Source organism: Erigeron canadensis, chromosome 6 (assembly GCF_010389155.1).
Source record: "Erigeron canadensis isolate Cc75 chromosome 6, C_canadensis_v1, whole genome shotgun sequence".
Taxonomy (NCBI): domain Eukaryota; kingdom Viridiplantae; phylum Streptophyta; class Magnoliopsida; order Asterales; family Asteraceae; genus Erigeron; species Erigeron canadensis.
Genome location: NC_057766.1, coordinates 32,524,984 through 32,541,112, shown reverse-complemented (window position 1 = coordinate 32,541,112; position 16,129 = coordinate 32,524,984). Strand labels below are relative to the sequence as shown.

General features: G+C 32.1%; 1 protein-coding gene and 1 non-coding gene across 2 annotated transcripts; both read left to right on the top strand.

Moving 5' to 3' along the window:
* Window positions 1-12,038: 12,038 nt before the first annotated feature.
* Window positions 12,039-13,039, top strand: LOC122606312. Its single transcript, XM_043779270.1, has 3 exons — window positions 12,039-12,440; window positions 12,521-12,767; window positions 12,908-13,039. The coding sequence occupies exons 1-3, from the start codon at window positions 12,400-12,402 to the stop codon at window positions 12,998-13,000; spliced, it is 381 nt and encodes a 126-aa protein (XP_043635205.1). The 5' UTR covers window positions 12,039-12,399; the 3' UTR covers window positions 13,001-13,039.
* Window positions 13,040-16,047: 3,008 nt separating this feature from the next.
* TRNAA-UGC lies at window positions 16,048-16,120 on the top strand. The gene has a single exon. It is a non-coding gene; the product is annotated as a tRNA-Ala (tRNA).
* Window positions 16,121-16,129: the final 9 nt, after the last annotated feature.

Here is a 16,129-nt window from a genome sequence, read left to right as displayed (position 1 = left end):
TATTTTGACCATTTAGGGAAGACTAATCTTTTTAATTCAAATAAATATATGGAGTTTATTAAAATATCTCATAACTATTTTTAAACATTTTCTTTGCCCTCTAAAATAGTACTTAGCATATACAAACGTGAAATCTTTTGTAAAAACTAAAAAGATCCATAACTTAGATGCTAAATTTGTCCATAATATATATGTAGCTAAATATATTTAGCATCATTGAAACATGAAAAAAATTTCAAAACTAGGATTACTTTTGCAATTAATTAATGCTAAATTTAGGATGAGTTCTTTTTTATATTCTAAATAAAAGTATGATTTTGAATTATAAAATTTCCTTGGGGGCTTCCATACCAACCTGACTTTTTTTGTCTTTTCTTTTTATTAAAATTTTACTATTTTACTTTATATTGTTCTTTCTTTTCTCTTACATATTATATATATATATATATATACTAAAAACTAAAGTTGGAATGTAAGGGGAGGTATTGTAGCTAAAAGTATTCCCCTTTAGCATAAGGTACAAGCCTTTAAAGCATCTAACATAATTAACAAACTTAACGACGGTTATGTAACAGACTTAACGACTGTTAGTTGACGGACTTAACGACCCTTATTTTCTTTTTTTTACTGTAGCTAAAAGTACTCCCCCTTTAGCATAAGGTACAAGCCTTTAAAGCAACCAACATAATCAACGGACTTAACAACGATAAGGTAACAGACCTAACGACTGTTAGGTGACGGACTTAACGACCTTTATTTTCTTTTTTTTACTACATAACTTTACTTTTTAAACTTTCCACCAAATTTTTTTTTTTTACATTTCCCCTTTTACCTTTCGTCACATAGCTCTTGCTTTTTAAACTTTCAACATACAAACTTTGTTTTTAGGTATAAAGTTTATTAACTTTTGTACTTTTTTTCATAAAACTTTGTTTTTAAACCTTGCTTTGAAAGTTTTCTTTTATTTTCTTTTATGATATAACTTTTGATTTCTAAATTTTATTACCAAAGTTTCATTTTCTTTACTTTGAACCACAACTTTTATTTTCTTAACTTTTGTCACGCAAAATTTGTTTTTCAGCTTAATGTTTTTATAACTTTTATCACCAGAGTTATGTTTTTCTCCCGGAGCAACGCCCGGGTAGAAATACTAGTTATTATCCAATCAGTAAATAAAATTTATAAATCTATATTTCATATATATGAACTTGAGACTGAGAATAAGTTTGATTCATTAAAAGAGAGTTTTACAATAATACAACATGATAATAAGTAAATAAACATGATATCATTTTCTAGCTCCTTGCAACACATATTTGTGGTCAAACCATCGATCCCATCGACAACATTCATCAAATGCCTTTTTTTTAGCGACATGGTTCTTCATCGTTCGGTAAAGATTGATCACGTCACCAGCACAGTCAATCCGAGTGCATGACAGACGGTGGAAGTCTCACTACCGTTCTGGAGGAAATTAGCTAATTGTAACACCTCAAGATTTTAAGGTAAAAGAAATTAACCCCTTTTTATAGTTTTGGCATTAAATTAATTTCCTAGTATTTTATTTTTGGATATGGGGTTAATTTAGTTGGAACTTTAACGGATAGCGGGTAAAATACCTAAAAATTGGAAATGGGTCGTGGCACCCATAGGATGTGCCAGCCACACACTCATTTAATTCATATTTCCGCTATTCTTCTTCTTCCTCACTTTCTCATGCAATCCACTCCATTTCCTTCAAAATCAAAGTCAAAATACCTTCAATTGCAAGACTAGAAATCACCCTAACAATCATCACCATCAATTTATTTTCTTTCAAGAATTCAAAAGTTAGGTTTTGTGGTGGTGGCCGAAAATTGGGAGGGAAAGAGGAAGGAATTGTGAATTTGAAACCCTAAGTAATTGTCTTCATTGTTGAGGTAAGGAATTTCCCCAATTTAACTTTATCTTTTCTTGTAAAATTAGGGTTCATGGATGAACCAAATTGGGGGTTTTTACTAGAAAATGATTTATGGTTAATTTCCCCCAACTCCTTAGTTAACCTATTTGTCATTGAGTTAAATGATGTGTTTAATTATGAATTGATAAGTTCAAATGTGATAAGTTGAGTTTGTGAGAAAAGATGAATTATTGCTAGTTATTGAAATGTGGATGAAAATGATAGGATGAACTACCTAATGTTGTTGTTAAAGATGAAAGTAACTCAATGACAAATGAGTTGGGTTTTGGGTTTAGAAAGGCTAGTGATTGAGTAAGACTAGGTTGAGCTAGTCAAGTTGTGAATATAAGCTTAATGCATTTTTATGATATGATTATAGGTTGAGCTTGTTGAGCATTATTGTTATAGCTTTATTGTCCTTGTTGCGGAGGAGGTGAATATATTTGCATAGCTTTATGTATACGTTGGGTCAATTACCATGAGATGTGAATGTTCCAAGCATGGTAATTGGTTCGGTGTTAAGCCTATGTGAGGCATTGTTTATGAGGCCTAAGAACCTCCGGGGCCTAAGAATCCCGATAATTGATGTGATTTGAGGCCTAAGAACCTCCGTAGCCTAAGAATCCCGATTGACATGATTGTTATGATTGTTTAGCTTATATGGATCCATATATGTGTTGTTAGAGTGCAAGGTGAGCATGTAAATGTGTCATGACGATGCCATAGGTTACATGTAATAGTCCTTGTACATGCCCTCCTTCGTATTCGTAAATGTATGCAAGTATATTCACTAAGCCTTTGCTTATATTTTGTTAGATGTTTACTATCTTATAGGTAGTTCCGGAAGAAGGAACTAGTGTGATCTAGAGCTTGAAGTGTTTGAAGAGAAGTTTTTGCAAGATTTAAGGTAATTAGGTCATTCGTGGAAGAATGACGATCTTTTGGTAGAGGCTTAGAAATCCCTCATCCCCATGGCTCTTGATGCAATGTCTCTTTTGGTAAACTTTGTTTGGTACATTTCTGCAAAAATGGTCATATGTGTGTCTTTTGGAATTGTAAAGTATGAATGGTGGTTGACATGAAAAGTGTCAACTTGGGTAAGACGACCCGTCATGGTGAAGAATTGTGTTTTTGAGAAATGGACATTGTTGAAATGTTGGATTGTGTAATTATAACTTCTTTGTGTGTTTAAGTATGAGATATGTCTTTTTGGTCATAAAAATGTTGTCAAGAAAGGTTGTCAATTGTGGTAGAATTGCAGGAAACTGCGGATGCTGCTTATCATCCTTCAGAGCATCCGCAGGAGAACGCGGATCATCCGCCATACCATCCTCCATCTGCTGTCCTCGACATCATTTTTACCGAGCCTTCGTTTGAACTTCCCGAGGCATGAAACTTGTAAATTAGTCTTATTATACCATTATAAGAATATTCCATTTGTCATTTCTTGATTTATAACATTTCGATTTTCGACGAAAATTTGCATTATTTTTCTAAGTACCAAAATTTTTTCAACTTGTGCAATATTTTATTAAATGATGTTTAAAAGAGTTTGGGGCGTTATACTAATGCTAGAGAAACCCCCATGCTCCAGTTCATTGGCAAAAACTTCTCAATATGTCTTTCAAAGTTTTTGAACTCGTAACCAATATTTAGCTGAAAGACATAAAAGGCATTAAATGTTCAGTTGGATTTGACAAAACTTACTTTAATCAATTTGGTTTAAATAGTTTCAAGCCATTATATCAAATTGCTTTATATCGTTTTCATATTTCGCAAACTTACATTTTTGACACGTGCTACCGGCTACACATTGCCCAACAAAGCCGTTTAAGAGCGATATAGAATCATTCAATGTCTGTTAGAAACAACACATAACTGTTTATCATGTGCAACATGATACATGAACTGCATGCTCGACCCCCGCATCTCCATTCTTTTATTTATTTATTGTGAAACTATTGGAATAATTTGATCAAATAGATATTTGGTCTTTACATGGTCAAACTTTAGTTTGTATAAGTTGACTAGTTGTTGGCTTCATTTCTAAGTGGCCTTTTTTGGCATGTATGTATAATTCTTAGGCCACTCTTTATAGAGTCAATTTTTTCCTACTTCTTCCTCACTTCTTCCACTATTCATTAACTTTTTCTTTACACGAACACCCTGTGACACCCGTCACCAAGGCCGATAGTTTATTATAGTCTCTAACTTGAATTCCTAATTTCTTGACTAGTCAATGTACCTACTTAGTATAACAAGCGTAGAGATGTTGTGATCATTTCAATATGTAACTTATACACTATTAGGTGGTAATTTAAAGTGTATAAGCAAACAAGTTTAATTGTAATATTTATAAGTAATAATAATGATAATTTATAGTATTAAATTAAGATTAACAATAGCCTATAGCTAATGTATAGCATGACACATTCAAAATAAGAAGATATTACGTGGTCATACATATATTTAATTTAATAATTTTAATTTAGTTTTGTAATTTTAAAGAGTTCTAGTTCAACACCAACCCATTTTTCCAATCCCTCACTTTGGATTTTCGGTCAAATGGGGATCTCTAATCCCGTTAGAATTTTGGCTGATATTTAATCATAAGCTATCCTAAATACATACTAACTCAAACACTTAACTCTTTAGGAATAAGATATATATACCTTATAAATTAAATATCAGAATAAAAATTTTTAAAGCAAAACCCTCTTGGATTTGCTCCTGTGGTCGACCCAAAGTCCTAAACCACACCACCACAAAACCAAATTATTATAATCCATATTATGGAAAGCTTAATCCTAAAGATCTCTTGGAATTTTGGTAAGCTTATATAATTTATACTATGCTTTAAAAATGTTTTCATCATATAAATTATATGGTAAAATTCTCATTAATTATATTTAATTTGTAAAGGTACTTTAAGGAGTGATGATCAACCTTGGTGGTAAATTCTTATTCCTTCTCTTTATATATAAGTATTAAAAGTTCATATGTAATCTATTTGAAGAGTACATGCATATGGCCAAGTTTCAGAAAATAAAATATGGTTTTTATAAATTACAAGTATAGTCAATAACATTATAAATTCTAGTACAATTGGAGCACAAATATGAATCGTGAGATTATACATATAAATAGTAGGTTATATATATAATCATAAAAAAAAACAATTTGGAAGATTCATGTAAATATAAATATAAGTATATAACTAATTTATAAAAGTTTTATTAAAGCGTGAAAGTCTATATAATTATTTGTGTCATGGAAGCCTTCAAAAGTGTGTTTGGAATTATTTCAGATCTGGACAGATTCGGTTTGTTAACGTTGAAAGGTCGTATCTTGGTCATGGAAGATAGTTAAGTCATGTTTTTGGTGTCTAAAATTAAATTCAGGAAGTCTACTTTCTGGTGGAATTGGTTTCATGTAAAAATATGAAGTTTAAGGTTGTCAAACGAATTTTATAATAAAACTGCGCAAAGCTGAGTTTTCCGAATAGATTTAGGTCGACTTCAAATAGTCATATCTTGGTCGATTTTATGAACTAGAAGATTATTTTTTTTCCAGAAACATTTTTAAGATGTTAAGAGTGTACAGTAAAAATTTGGATTTTTTTGAAGCTTCGAAGGCCCTTAACTTTTATAAAACTTTTCTGCGCGCAAACAGTGAATTTTCTGACTAGTCTGTGATTATGGAATTTTTAAAAAATAGTTAACGTGCGAAATAAATTAAGTAAAAATTCATGTAAGTGTATAACACTCTAAGGTTACAGTGGTTAAGATTTGAAAGCTTGAATTGTTCGATTCGTCCTAATAAAAAATAGATAAAGTTACCAAAAATTTCAGTGAATATGAACTTGTAGAAACCAATGGTATATCATTAAAACAAATACACTATATTAAGTTATGTGACTTGTAACTTAATAATACATGACAAATCAGTTGTGAACAGTTTGAAAGTAGCCATATATGTATATCATCAAATGCGGGTTACAATGGACGGTTATTGACCATGTCCATAATTGTAACTTGTACATATATATGTTGTGTAGATTCTAGTGATCTTTTGGACTTTGCACAACTGCTTGCTGATTGAGGTGAGTTTCGTGGCCCCTTTTTATTTTATTTGTTTGGGGGAAAATGATGCTCAAAACACGTTTCATTTCTTTACTAGTTGTGTCAAAACTTGTTTGTTTTCTTGGACAAATACGTGTAATTATGAAATGTGTATGCTAGCTTGTTTGTTTTGATTCTATGATGCAATAGATGTCTGTTGATATCTATTGAAGACTATTTGAAATCTATCGACCAACTATATACTCCAGCTGGTAGTTGTTGGTATTACAGTGTGTGATTGAGATGTTGACAAGTAGTGATGTGATTGTGTTGTTGGCAAGCAGTGATGAGTTTGTGTTGTTGGAAAACTATGATGGCATTGATCGGTATTTGGTATGCATACATGCTACTACATGTTTATATTTACACTATTGTCCAAACCTCATTTCTCATGCACAGCAAATTCATTTGTATTCCTATAAACCTACGAACTCACCAACATTATGTTGACATTTTCGAGCATTCATTTTCAGGTAATAACAATGCTTAAGGAGATTGAGCATAAAGACTTTAGGAAGACTAATAAAGAGATCCTTCATGGACTCCTAGTTGCATTTAATCATTGAACCCTATTTGCTATTTGTTACATCTTTTGCTATTTGAGGCGTATTGCCTAGACTTATCCCGCTTGTGGGAATTACATTTATTTAGATTTCATTTAGTATAACTCTATTACAAATTCCATGTGCTATGCTATGTCATTTCGTCATATCCTACGATTCCGCCTAAGGTAGGGTGTGACACACCCCAAGAACACCCCCTCCTTATACTACCCACTTCTTCCCCACTTCTTCACTATTCATTCACTATTTTATTATTTCATTTTTATTTACACAAAACTAAAAAAAACACATTTTATTATAATTAAACACACATTACATTACTTAATAAAAGACAATACAATAATAAAAAAGACAGTATTGAAAAAAAAACATGAAATACATAATAATGATACAATTACTCTTAATCGTCATCATCTTTGATTGACATTTTTCCTAATCCACGGTAAGCCGTTTCATTGGCCCACCACTTGTCGTGTTCTGGGCATTTGACTTCCCACGTTGATTTGTCTTCTCCGCAGTTGTCATGGTACGATTCTGCCCAAGTGCATTGGTCGGTCAACGTGTGACCTACCTTAAAAACATTGTCGATCACCATTTTCACTCTTTTGCTCTCATCCTGCAGAAAATAAGAATATGTCTCTTCGTGTTTTGAGACCTTGCGGCCTGGTGCTACTATTTCCTGAACGTGTTGGTCGCATTGTTGTCTCTTCTTCCGTATGTAACCCAGGAACCAGAGAGTTCATTTTGAAGGAGGGTGTCCTATTTGATATCGGCCATGATTCGTGTTTTCATCTCATCTTCGGTGAGACGAGGTCGGTAAACATTCTTGTTTGACGATGATGAAACCATTTGGAATGGTGAGTGAGTTAGTAGATGAAACAAGTTTTTAGATTAAACACAAGTGGAATGGTGATTAATCCTCTGCGTTGGTATATATAGTGTGACAATGTAGCTAGCCGTTAAGGGACTGGAAATGTAAATATTTTTGAATTTTTGGTCGTTGAAGGGACTGTAATTGTAAATATTTTGAAAGGGACTGGAAATGTAAACATTTTGAATTTTGAACGTTGGGGAATCGTCTTTTACTCCAGCTATAAATACTGTCTCCTTACCAGATATTTTATTTCAAAACTCAAACTTTTATACATCTGTAATGGCTTCTTCATCAAATGTCCGATGGACCCGAAAACCACCTATGACTGTCAATCAAGTGAATGACAGTATCATGATTGATATCCTCGACCACCAAATGTTCAAAGACGAAATTGTTGAAGTTGGTCTAAAACTGCAAGCGAAAAAGAAATGGTGTCTCGAAGAAATCAAATACTTCTAAACGGGGCCTTGTACTGATCTTGAGTGTCAATACTTTACTTATTTGCAAGGGAAGTTCGAGAAGATTCAAGAAGCTGTGAAAGAAATTTCTTGTGCGGTCATCACCTTGAATGAGTTGATCAATACTGTCAAAGCAGTTTATGAGTTGAAAAAATAAGTAGTCGTTTGTTTAATAACGTGTTTCACAATATATTATGTTGTATGTTTATCTTTATTAAGTGTTACGCCCATTTTTTTTATATAAAGAATACTTTATTTAACTTTTATAAATAAATATGTATTCAATAAATACATATATATATATATATAACCACACCGAATACCAATTTATTTCAAAACGACCATATGGAAAAATTATAAATTTCGGCATGACCTCATCGTAATGTCGACAATCAATACCTATTAGTTTTTAATCAAAACAACCTGTTTATAAACAACCAAATCACTTGGCATGACTCAACTTAACGACCCCATTACCAACTTAAAGGAAATAACATATTTAGCTACAAAATATGGGCTATTAACGTAACAAGCATAATGTACTCGACTGTAATTTAAAGATAACACTTGCATAAACCTTCGGCAAGTGCTCATCCACGCCTGAATTTTACCCATGTTCGTCCTATCCAATTGCTCATCATTAAACACTAAATCCATAAGCACCTACAACATTATAATTAAAGGAATAAGTACATCGATTAGTAAATATATAGAAAGTAAACATATTAACCTTCTGCATTATATAAACTGTGTGTATATATATATTAACCTTCTACATCATATACACTGTGTGTGTATAGTACTGCATGATTGTCTGCAAATACACTCTGCTAGTTGTTCAATTATATGGACCAGACTAAACGTATATAGCCAACCTCCATATAATCAACTCTGCCTCTGACTGCTAAAATATAAGAGGGTTATTGTATCAAACTATAAGAAACTAAATAATACAACTATATGCATAGAAGGATTAACTGCTATTCTTTAATAGTTCCCTTCTACAATGTCAACCCACATACATCTACAAAATCTACACATTAGCCTTATACATCTAAATTTACATCACACAATCACATGGCAATCGTATAACGATTAAAGCATGTGTGATTACATAACATACATATTTATACAACAAAACATCTAGATACACATAACAACTTGACTAACACAATTCTACTATCACATAACAATTAAAGCACGTGTAGTTGCATCACATACACACTTACACAACAAAACATCTAGGTAACACATTGCCACTCCAACGAACAACATGGCTATCAAATTTCTAGCCTACTTAGCGTTCTAGCTCACAATTAAGTCGATTCAGCGCTATAGTTATACCTCAATATACAACATCAACGGCCTAGATCCTGCCTTTGACATGATCATTATCTAAGGCTAATAACAATGGTTAACTACAAATACTGGCTATTAATCTTCAAGCTGCTTAATGATTACCTACAACTTACAACTACAATAAGGATTCTGCTCATTACATTATGAGGTTAATATCACCGATAACAACAATTTTTGCCACTAACTTCTCTATTACTATACTAATTACCGCAATCTTATCAACACAACAATCTCATTGCTACAATTTATTTATCTTCATAATCTTAACAAAAACCATATCACTTAACTAAACAAGACTGCATATCAACTACTACTATATTAGTACCAACGACACCATTACATGGAATCAATTTCACATATATTACCGAGTTCATATAATTCAATGTTACGGCTCATTCATTCATAATTTAATTAATAACAACAATTTAAACATTTATTTCCAACAATTAGAACAACTAAACAAATACGACATTATATAACTATATGATCATATGAGATCTCTTACGCACAAGTAATCTGCCATAATATAATCAACCTGCCAGTTTAAATCCTATATACTCACCTGTGGTCCTGTTACAATATACACTTGTATTCCTCAAAATTCTCAGTCATCTAATAACCAAATTCGTATAATTGATCAATATTGAGATATATCATCATTTCTAATTTTTCTTTGCCCAATACTTCCCAAGCCAATTATTTTTACTTCCTTGTCATTATTTCATCATTACCTTACAAAATCATAATTTTTCTTGAACTTTTTATGCCACATAACGTGACACAAAAACTATCTTCAAATCTTACCAAATTTTAATATATGCTTCCAAGCTTAGCCCGGATACTAAGAAATTAATATGAACCCAAACAGCCACCTTTTCTTGACCTAAAATATTTTTATATAACTATTAATCAAACTAGAAGATTAAGAAATAATACCTTAAAAAGATGATAATCAAAGCCTATAATTGATTAGCAATGATTTGACATATTTGGTTTGACCCGAAACCTGCTTGTTCTCTTACTCTTCTTCGTCTTTATTTCTGGCCAATTTCGGAGCCTCTTGTCGCTGACTTTACTTTCTGGTGGAAATTGTTTTTGTGATATGATCAAGATAAAGTAAGTAAGTAACTGCTCAATGCCGCCTCCCGCGGGTTTTGAACACCAATAACTCAACGGTGTATGAGGGAGGTTAAGATGTAGACAGACCTTACCTCTACCTAAGTAGAGAGGCTGCTTCCAGTTTCTACCTAGATAGTAGAAAAGGCCCTCCAACCTTTGTGATATGATCAAGATAGATAGTAATATTTAAATACTTGGATTTAATTATAAACTTTCACTAAATCCCCCCTTTTATAGTTATCTTGCATATTTAGTCCTTTCAGTAAACGTTACTTCAAACACTAGTCCCGACATTCGATTTATACGACTTTTTAAATAACTCAGAATTTATTCATTTGATATATATTATTTTAATTACTTTTACTAATATAACAGTCCTACGAAATTTGGGGTGTTACGTTAAGTTTGTAATGTTTTTAAAATTATGAATAAACTTATGTTCTTATTAAAATCATAAAGTAGACTTGTTTTATTAAAATACTTAAAAAACATTACAATACTAAAAGAGAACACACAATTCAAACTGCTAAACACACTTAAAAAAAATAAATACTAAACCACACTTAATCAAAGTAGAAAGTCCACTTCATAATCCAGAACAAGTAAAAAGGAACAAAGATAAGCTGCCTGAAGCAGTGCTCGTATCTGAAATAGTGCTCGTATCTGAAGCTCCTCCCATGTTTTTCCCGATATATCTGATGCGTCGTTTCATAATATTGCTCATCATCGCCGACCCTCTCCTGTGCATTCATTTGCGAGCAAATTTCCTCAAACTGTTTGCATTCCTTCCAAGTCCTGTTCCAGTGACCTTGCAGTTGAGCCTTGCTTCGTGGTCCTCCAGTGGTCTCTGTGTTGAACATTGCAGTAACGTCGTCCCAAAAGGATACGTCGGGATTACCTACCCGTAACAGGGTCCGGTCTCCTCAACACCCAACACCTCAACAAACAAAGATCTTCTGATTGAGTCCACACACTTCTAGACATTGTGAATGAAATGGTTTATGAAAATGGTTTATGGAATGGTTTGAAAGTGATAGAAATAGATGGTTGTTATTTGAAATGGTAGTTGGAAGTGGTATAAATAGAAAAAGAAAATAAAGAAAAAATAAATTAAAAAAGGCTAGTAGCCGTTATTTTTGAATTTTTTTTCCCTTGGTTCAAACGGCCACTTCGGGCCCCACATCCACTCACGGCGCTCGTCTAAACACGGAAGAAACCAACCAGATGCGATGGAAGACGAACCCGTGCTACTAGCGTCTACCGGTGGTGGTGCGTCGGACGCCGGTAAACGCGTGTATAAGCACCGACCTTATAGATTTTGGAGATTGCCATGTAATCGTGCTACATTATTATTTCGGTATTCATGAAGACATGAACCAAAAATGTTAAAGTTAAAATGCTCATATGTAATAATGTAATATACGTTTCAAAAATAAAGCTCACATGTATGCTCTTTTAGATGCTCACAAACTTTCAACATCTAAGAGAAAAGATCAAAAGATTGATAGATGGTTGTGTTCCGTTGTTCAAGGCCACCGATAACTATCCCAAAGAAAACCCAAATCCCACAGCTAGAAAATGAATACATAAAGAATAAACAAAATCAATCCGTTAGCTTATTTCGATTTTCTTTTGTTTTTAAGAAGCATAATCAATCTGTTAGCTTATTTCGATTTACTTTTGTTCTTAATAAGCAAAATCAATCTGTTAGCTTATTTCGATGTACTTTTGTTTATAATAAGCAAAATCAATCTGTTAGCTTATTTCGAGTTACTTTTTGTTTTTAATAAGCAAAATCAATCTTTTAGCTTATTCTGATATACTTTTGTTTTTAATAAGCAAAATCAATTTGTTTGCTTATTTCAATGTACTTTTGTTCTTAACAAGCAAAATCAATCTGGTGGATAGAACTTTTCTGGATGAATCAAGGAGGGAGAGTATCACTCGAGATGATATAGCAAAGGTTATGGAAGTTGGAGAAAACCAGTTGTTCACTTATACATTCAGGTATTAATATCACAGTTTTTTAATTTTTTATATAATTTAATTTAAACAATTTCCATTATTAAAAACAATTATTTTTTTAGATGTGTTATTCATCACTTGAAGAGTAAGCTTAACCTTGCTAAAACTAAGGGGAAACAAGACCAGGTGAATGCCTTGCTTGCAGCTGCTGAGGAGATCAATTTGAGCAAATGTCATGGTCACAAGAAAGCGTCTGAATTTGTAGTTGGCTGCTTAGAGTCTATCTTGAGATTTGAAGCAAATAATGATGATGTTCATGCGTGGAGTATTGGTTCGTGCAACGATTCTGTCCATGACAAGGTCCATGAGGTATATTTCTATTTGTCTGTCTCTTTTTATTTATTTATCTAATTATTATTATTATTATTATTATTATTATTATTATTATTATTATTTGTTTTGTAAATTTATCTTATATATATATATTTATATTTATATTTTTATTGTAGGCACTCCCCATGTGCCTATCGTCACAATTGATTCAAAGGGGGTCAGGAGGGTTGGAAGATCTTCTACCTATCCGGAGATTATGTAATGAATGATGATGAAATATTATTATATGAGTATTATTGTGTGTGATTTTATTTTATTTCTAGATTTTGTTTGTTTGTTTTGATATTTGTTTTTATATTCGATTTAAATTTCCTTCTCTTTACCTTTATATTTTTTTTCCCTCATTTTTTTCTTTCTATTACGCGCATAATAAAAGTATAACATTATTAAAAGTTCTTTTAATTATTATTAATTTATATAACATTTATTAATACATTGATTATATAATTGTCCATCTTTCCTTTGTACGTATTTAATTATCTTTGTACGTGGAATATAACTTACTTTAATATTATATAAAACTAGATTATATTGATAACTTTATATAATATTATATTATCCGATTATATTACTAATGTTAAGTTAAATATTTACTTTATCAATTTCACACACATATTTTTAATAGAAAAAATTACATTTTCGGTCCCTTAAGTTAGCAGGATTTTCAGTTATTGCCTTTAAGTGAATTAATTACAGAAAAAACCCAGAAGTTGGTCAATTTTTTCACTTTTCACTTTGTGACTAACAACCGTCTATTAGCTCCGTTAAGTGAGGAGCAGATTCATCAATTCACTATGATCCCTTCTTCTTATTCTTCCAAACTCAAACAAACAGCCAAAATTTGAAAATTATGACGGCAGGAAAACAAAATGTTAACTGAAAAACACACACCGAGCACACACACACACACACACACATATGAGATCGGAAACAAGAGTTTTTGGATTCGGAATTGCTAGGATCGGGATCGGTTTTGGCTAGATTTGGTTGGATTCGAAGTTGCTTTGTTTTGTCTTTCTTTTCGACTCAAACAAGTTTTTCCGGCGAGTCAAGTTTTTCTGGCGAAGTCTAGATCGGATTTATTTTGGCTAGGGTTCGTTCACGATTGATTTCTGAGTCCATTGCAACATGTTTCTTGTTCTGATTCAGAGCTAACAAGAGATAAACTTGACGAATCTGGTTTGTGTTTGAGTGTGAGAAGAAGGGATCATGGTGAAATAACGAATCTGTCACTCACTTAACGGAACTAATACACGGTTGTTAGTCACAAAGTTAAAAGTGAAAAATTTGACCAACTTCAAGATTTTTTCAGTAATTAATTCACTTAAGGGCAATAACTGAAGATTTTGCCAACTTAAGGGACCAAAAATGTAATTTTCTCTTTTTAATATTTGTTTTTATATTCGACAAAAATTTCATTTTCTTTACCTTTATATTTTATAATTTTCTTCTCTTTACCTTTATATTTTTTTTTCCTCCTGTTTTTTCCTTCTGTTACATGCAACAAACTTATAATATCATTAAAAGTTCTTTTAGTTATTATTATTATATAACATTTATTAATACTCTTGACATATATATGTTAATCATTGTTTTCAAGTAATATTATTTAAAATCTTATATTTGTAATCAATTTATTGTAATATGTATATTACCATGCATCGCATTAGACATAATCTAATAAATTACAAACCCCAATAACATAAACATAGTCAGTTAAAGTTGATCCATATAAAGAAACTAGGATTCCCTCATGTTAATTACATCATAAGAGTCCATGTTCTCTCACGATACGAGATACACATTATATCGAAAATTTTACTTTCAACTTTCCAATATATATGAGACTTTGTAATGAAACATGACATTTCATGTTGGCCTAAACAAAATAAATTTCAATTTTAAACACATCTTAAAACTTATGAAGCATCTCTTTTAGTAAAAGAGCTAGTTTCATGAATGAAGCTAAACAAATCACCTAGTCATGAGACCACCATAAATAAGTTTAACAATAAGCAAAGATTATCTTAATAAGCAACCAGATCTGATTATGATTATCAATAAGCAAAGTACATCCTAATAAGCAACCAAATCTGATTATGATTATCAATAAACAAAGTACATCCTAATAAGCAATCAGATCTGGTTATGATTATCAAAAAGCAAAGTACATCCTCATAAGCAACCAAATCTGATTATGATTATCAATAAGCAAAGAACATCCTAATAAGCAACCAGATCTGATTATGATTATCAATAAGCAAAGTACAACCTAATAAGCAACCAGATCTGATTATGATTATCAATAAGCAAAATCGATTATTAAAAATGTTGAAATAACTGGAGAAAATGTTTACGGACCATTCTTGCTTCCATTGTTGTTGATTATAGAGAACGAAAGTGTGTGTGTGTTTCTCCCACGAGCGCTATTCTAATATTTATAGAGGGGGGTTTGAGCCTAGACTCTAGATGTCACGGATCGCCTTAAAATCAATTGCCGTTGAAGCCTGAATTCAACATAACTACATTTTAACTCGGGCGTTGCCCCGAAACATATAACGATACTTAAAATCAGTAACGTGTAAAAGCTCGATGATACATATGGATATACATTACTAAAGCGGGCGTTCGGTTAACCAACATGGTCACAACATGTGTTATATCTAAATTTTGTTAACAACAAATATTCTAAAGGTGTTTACTAAAATTACTTTTTTGAAAGGTGTAAATCATTTACTCGCAATAGATGATATAACTTACGTTGTCTTATCCTGATTCCGTGCTAGAAAACCCCCTTACCCTTAATATCTAGTTGGAGGAGAAAACTCCAACTAAACTGCCCGAAAGTACGATATATAATTGGGATAAACCTCTGCCCCTTTACAGGATTGTATATATTGTATATGTAAATATGTTGTATATGTGTATATTCATGCTATACATGTTGTACTAGTTGCATGATATTCTAAACTCAGGTTAAAGATGTAATTTTACAGAAAAACGAGTCAAAATAAAAGAAATTGTAACAATCAAAAACAAAAAAGGAATAAAAAAAGAGAGCACCGTGATGGTGCACATAAAACCACTCACGGTATTTAAATCTATATACGGGATACTTAGTAACACCTCTATCCACAAACCATTTCTAGACAAGTGAGATTTGTTGTACATTACATATTTACATAAATATTCAAAGATGTTCGAATTAATGATAAGCCATTATAATAATGGCAGTTAAACATCCGGTACCAAGGTCGGGGATGTAGCTCAAATGGTAGAGCGCTCGCTTTGCATGCGAGAGGCACGGGGTTCGATCCCCCGCATCTCCATTTTATATA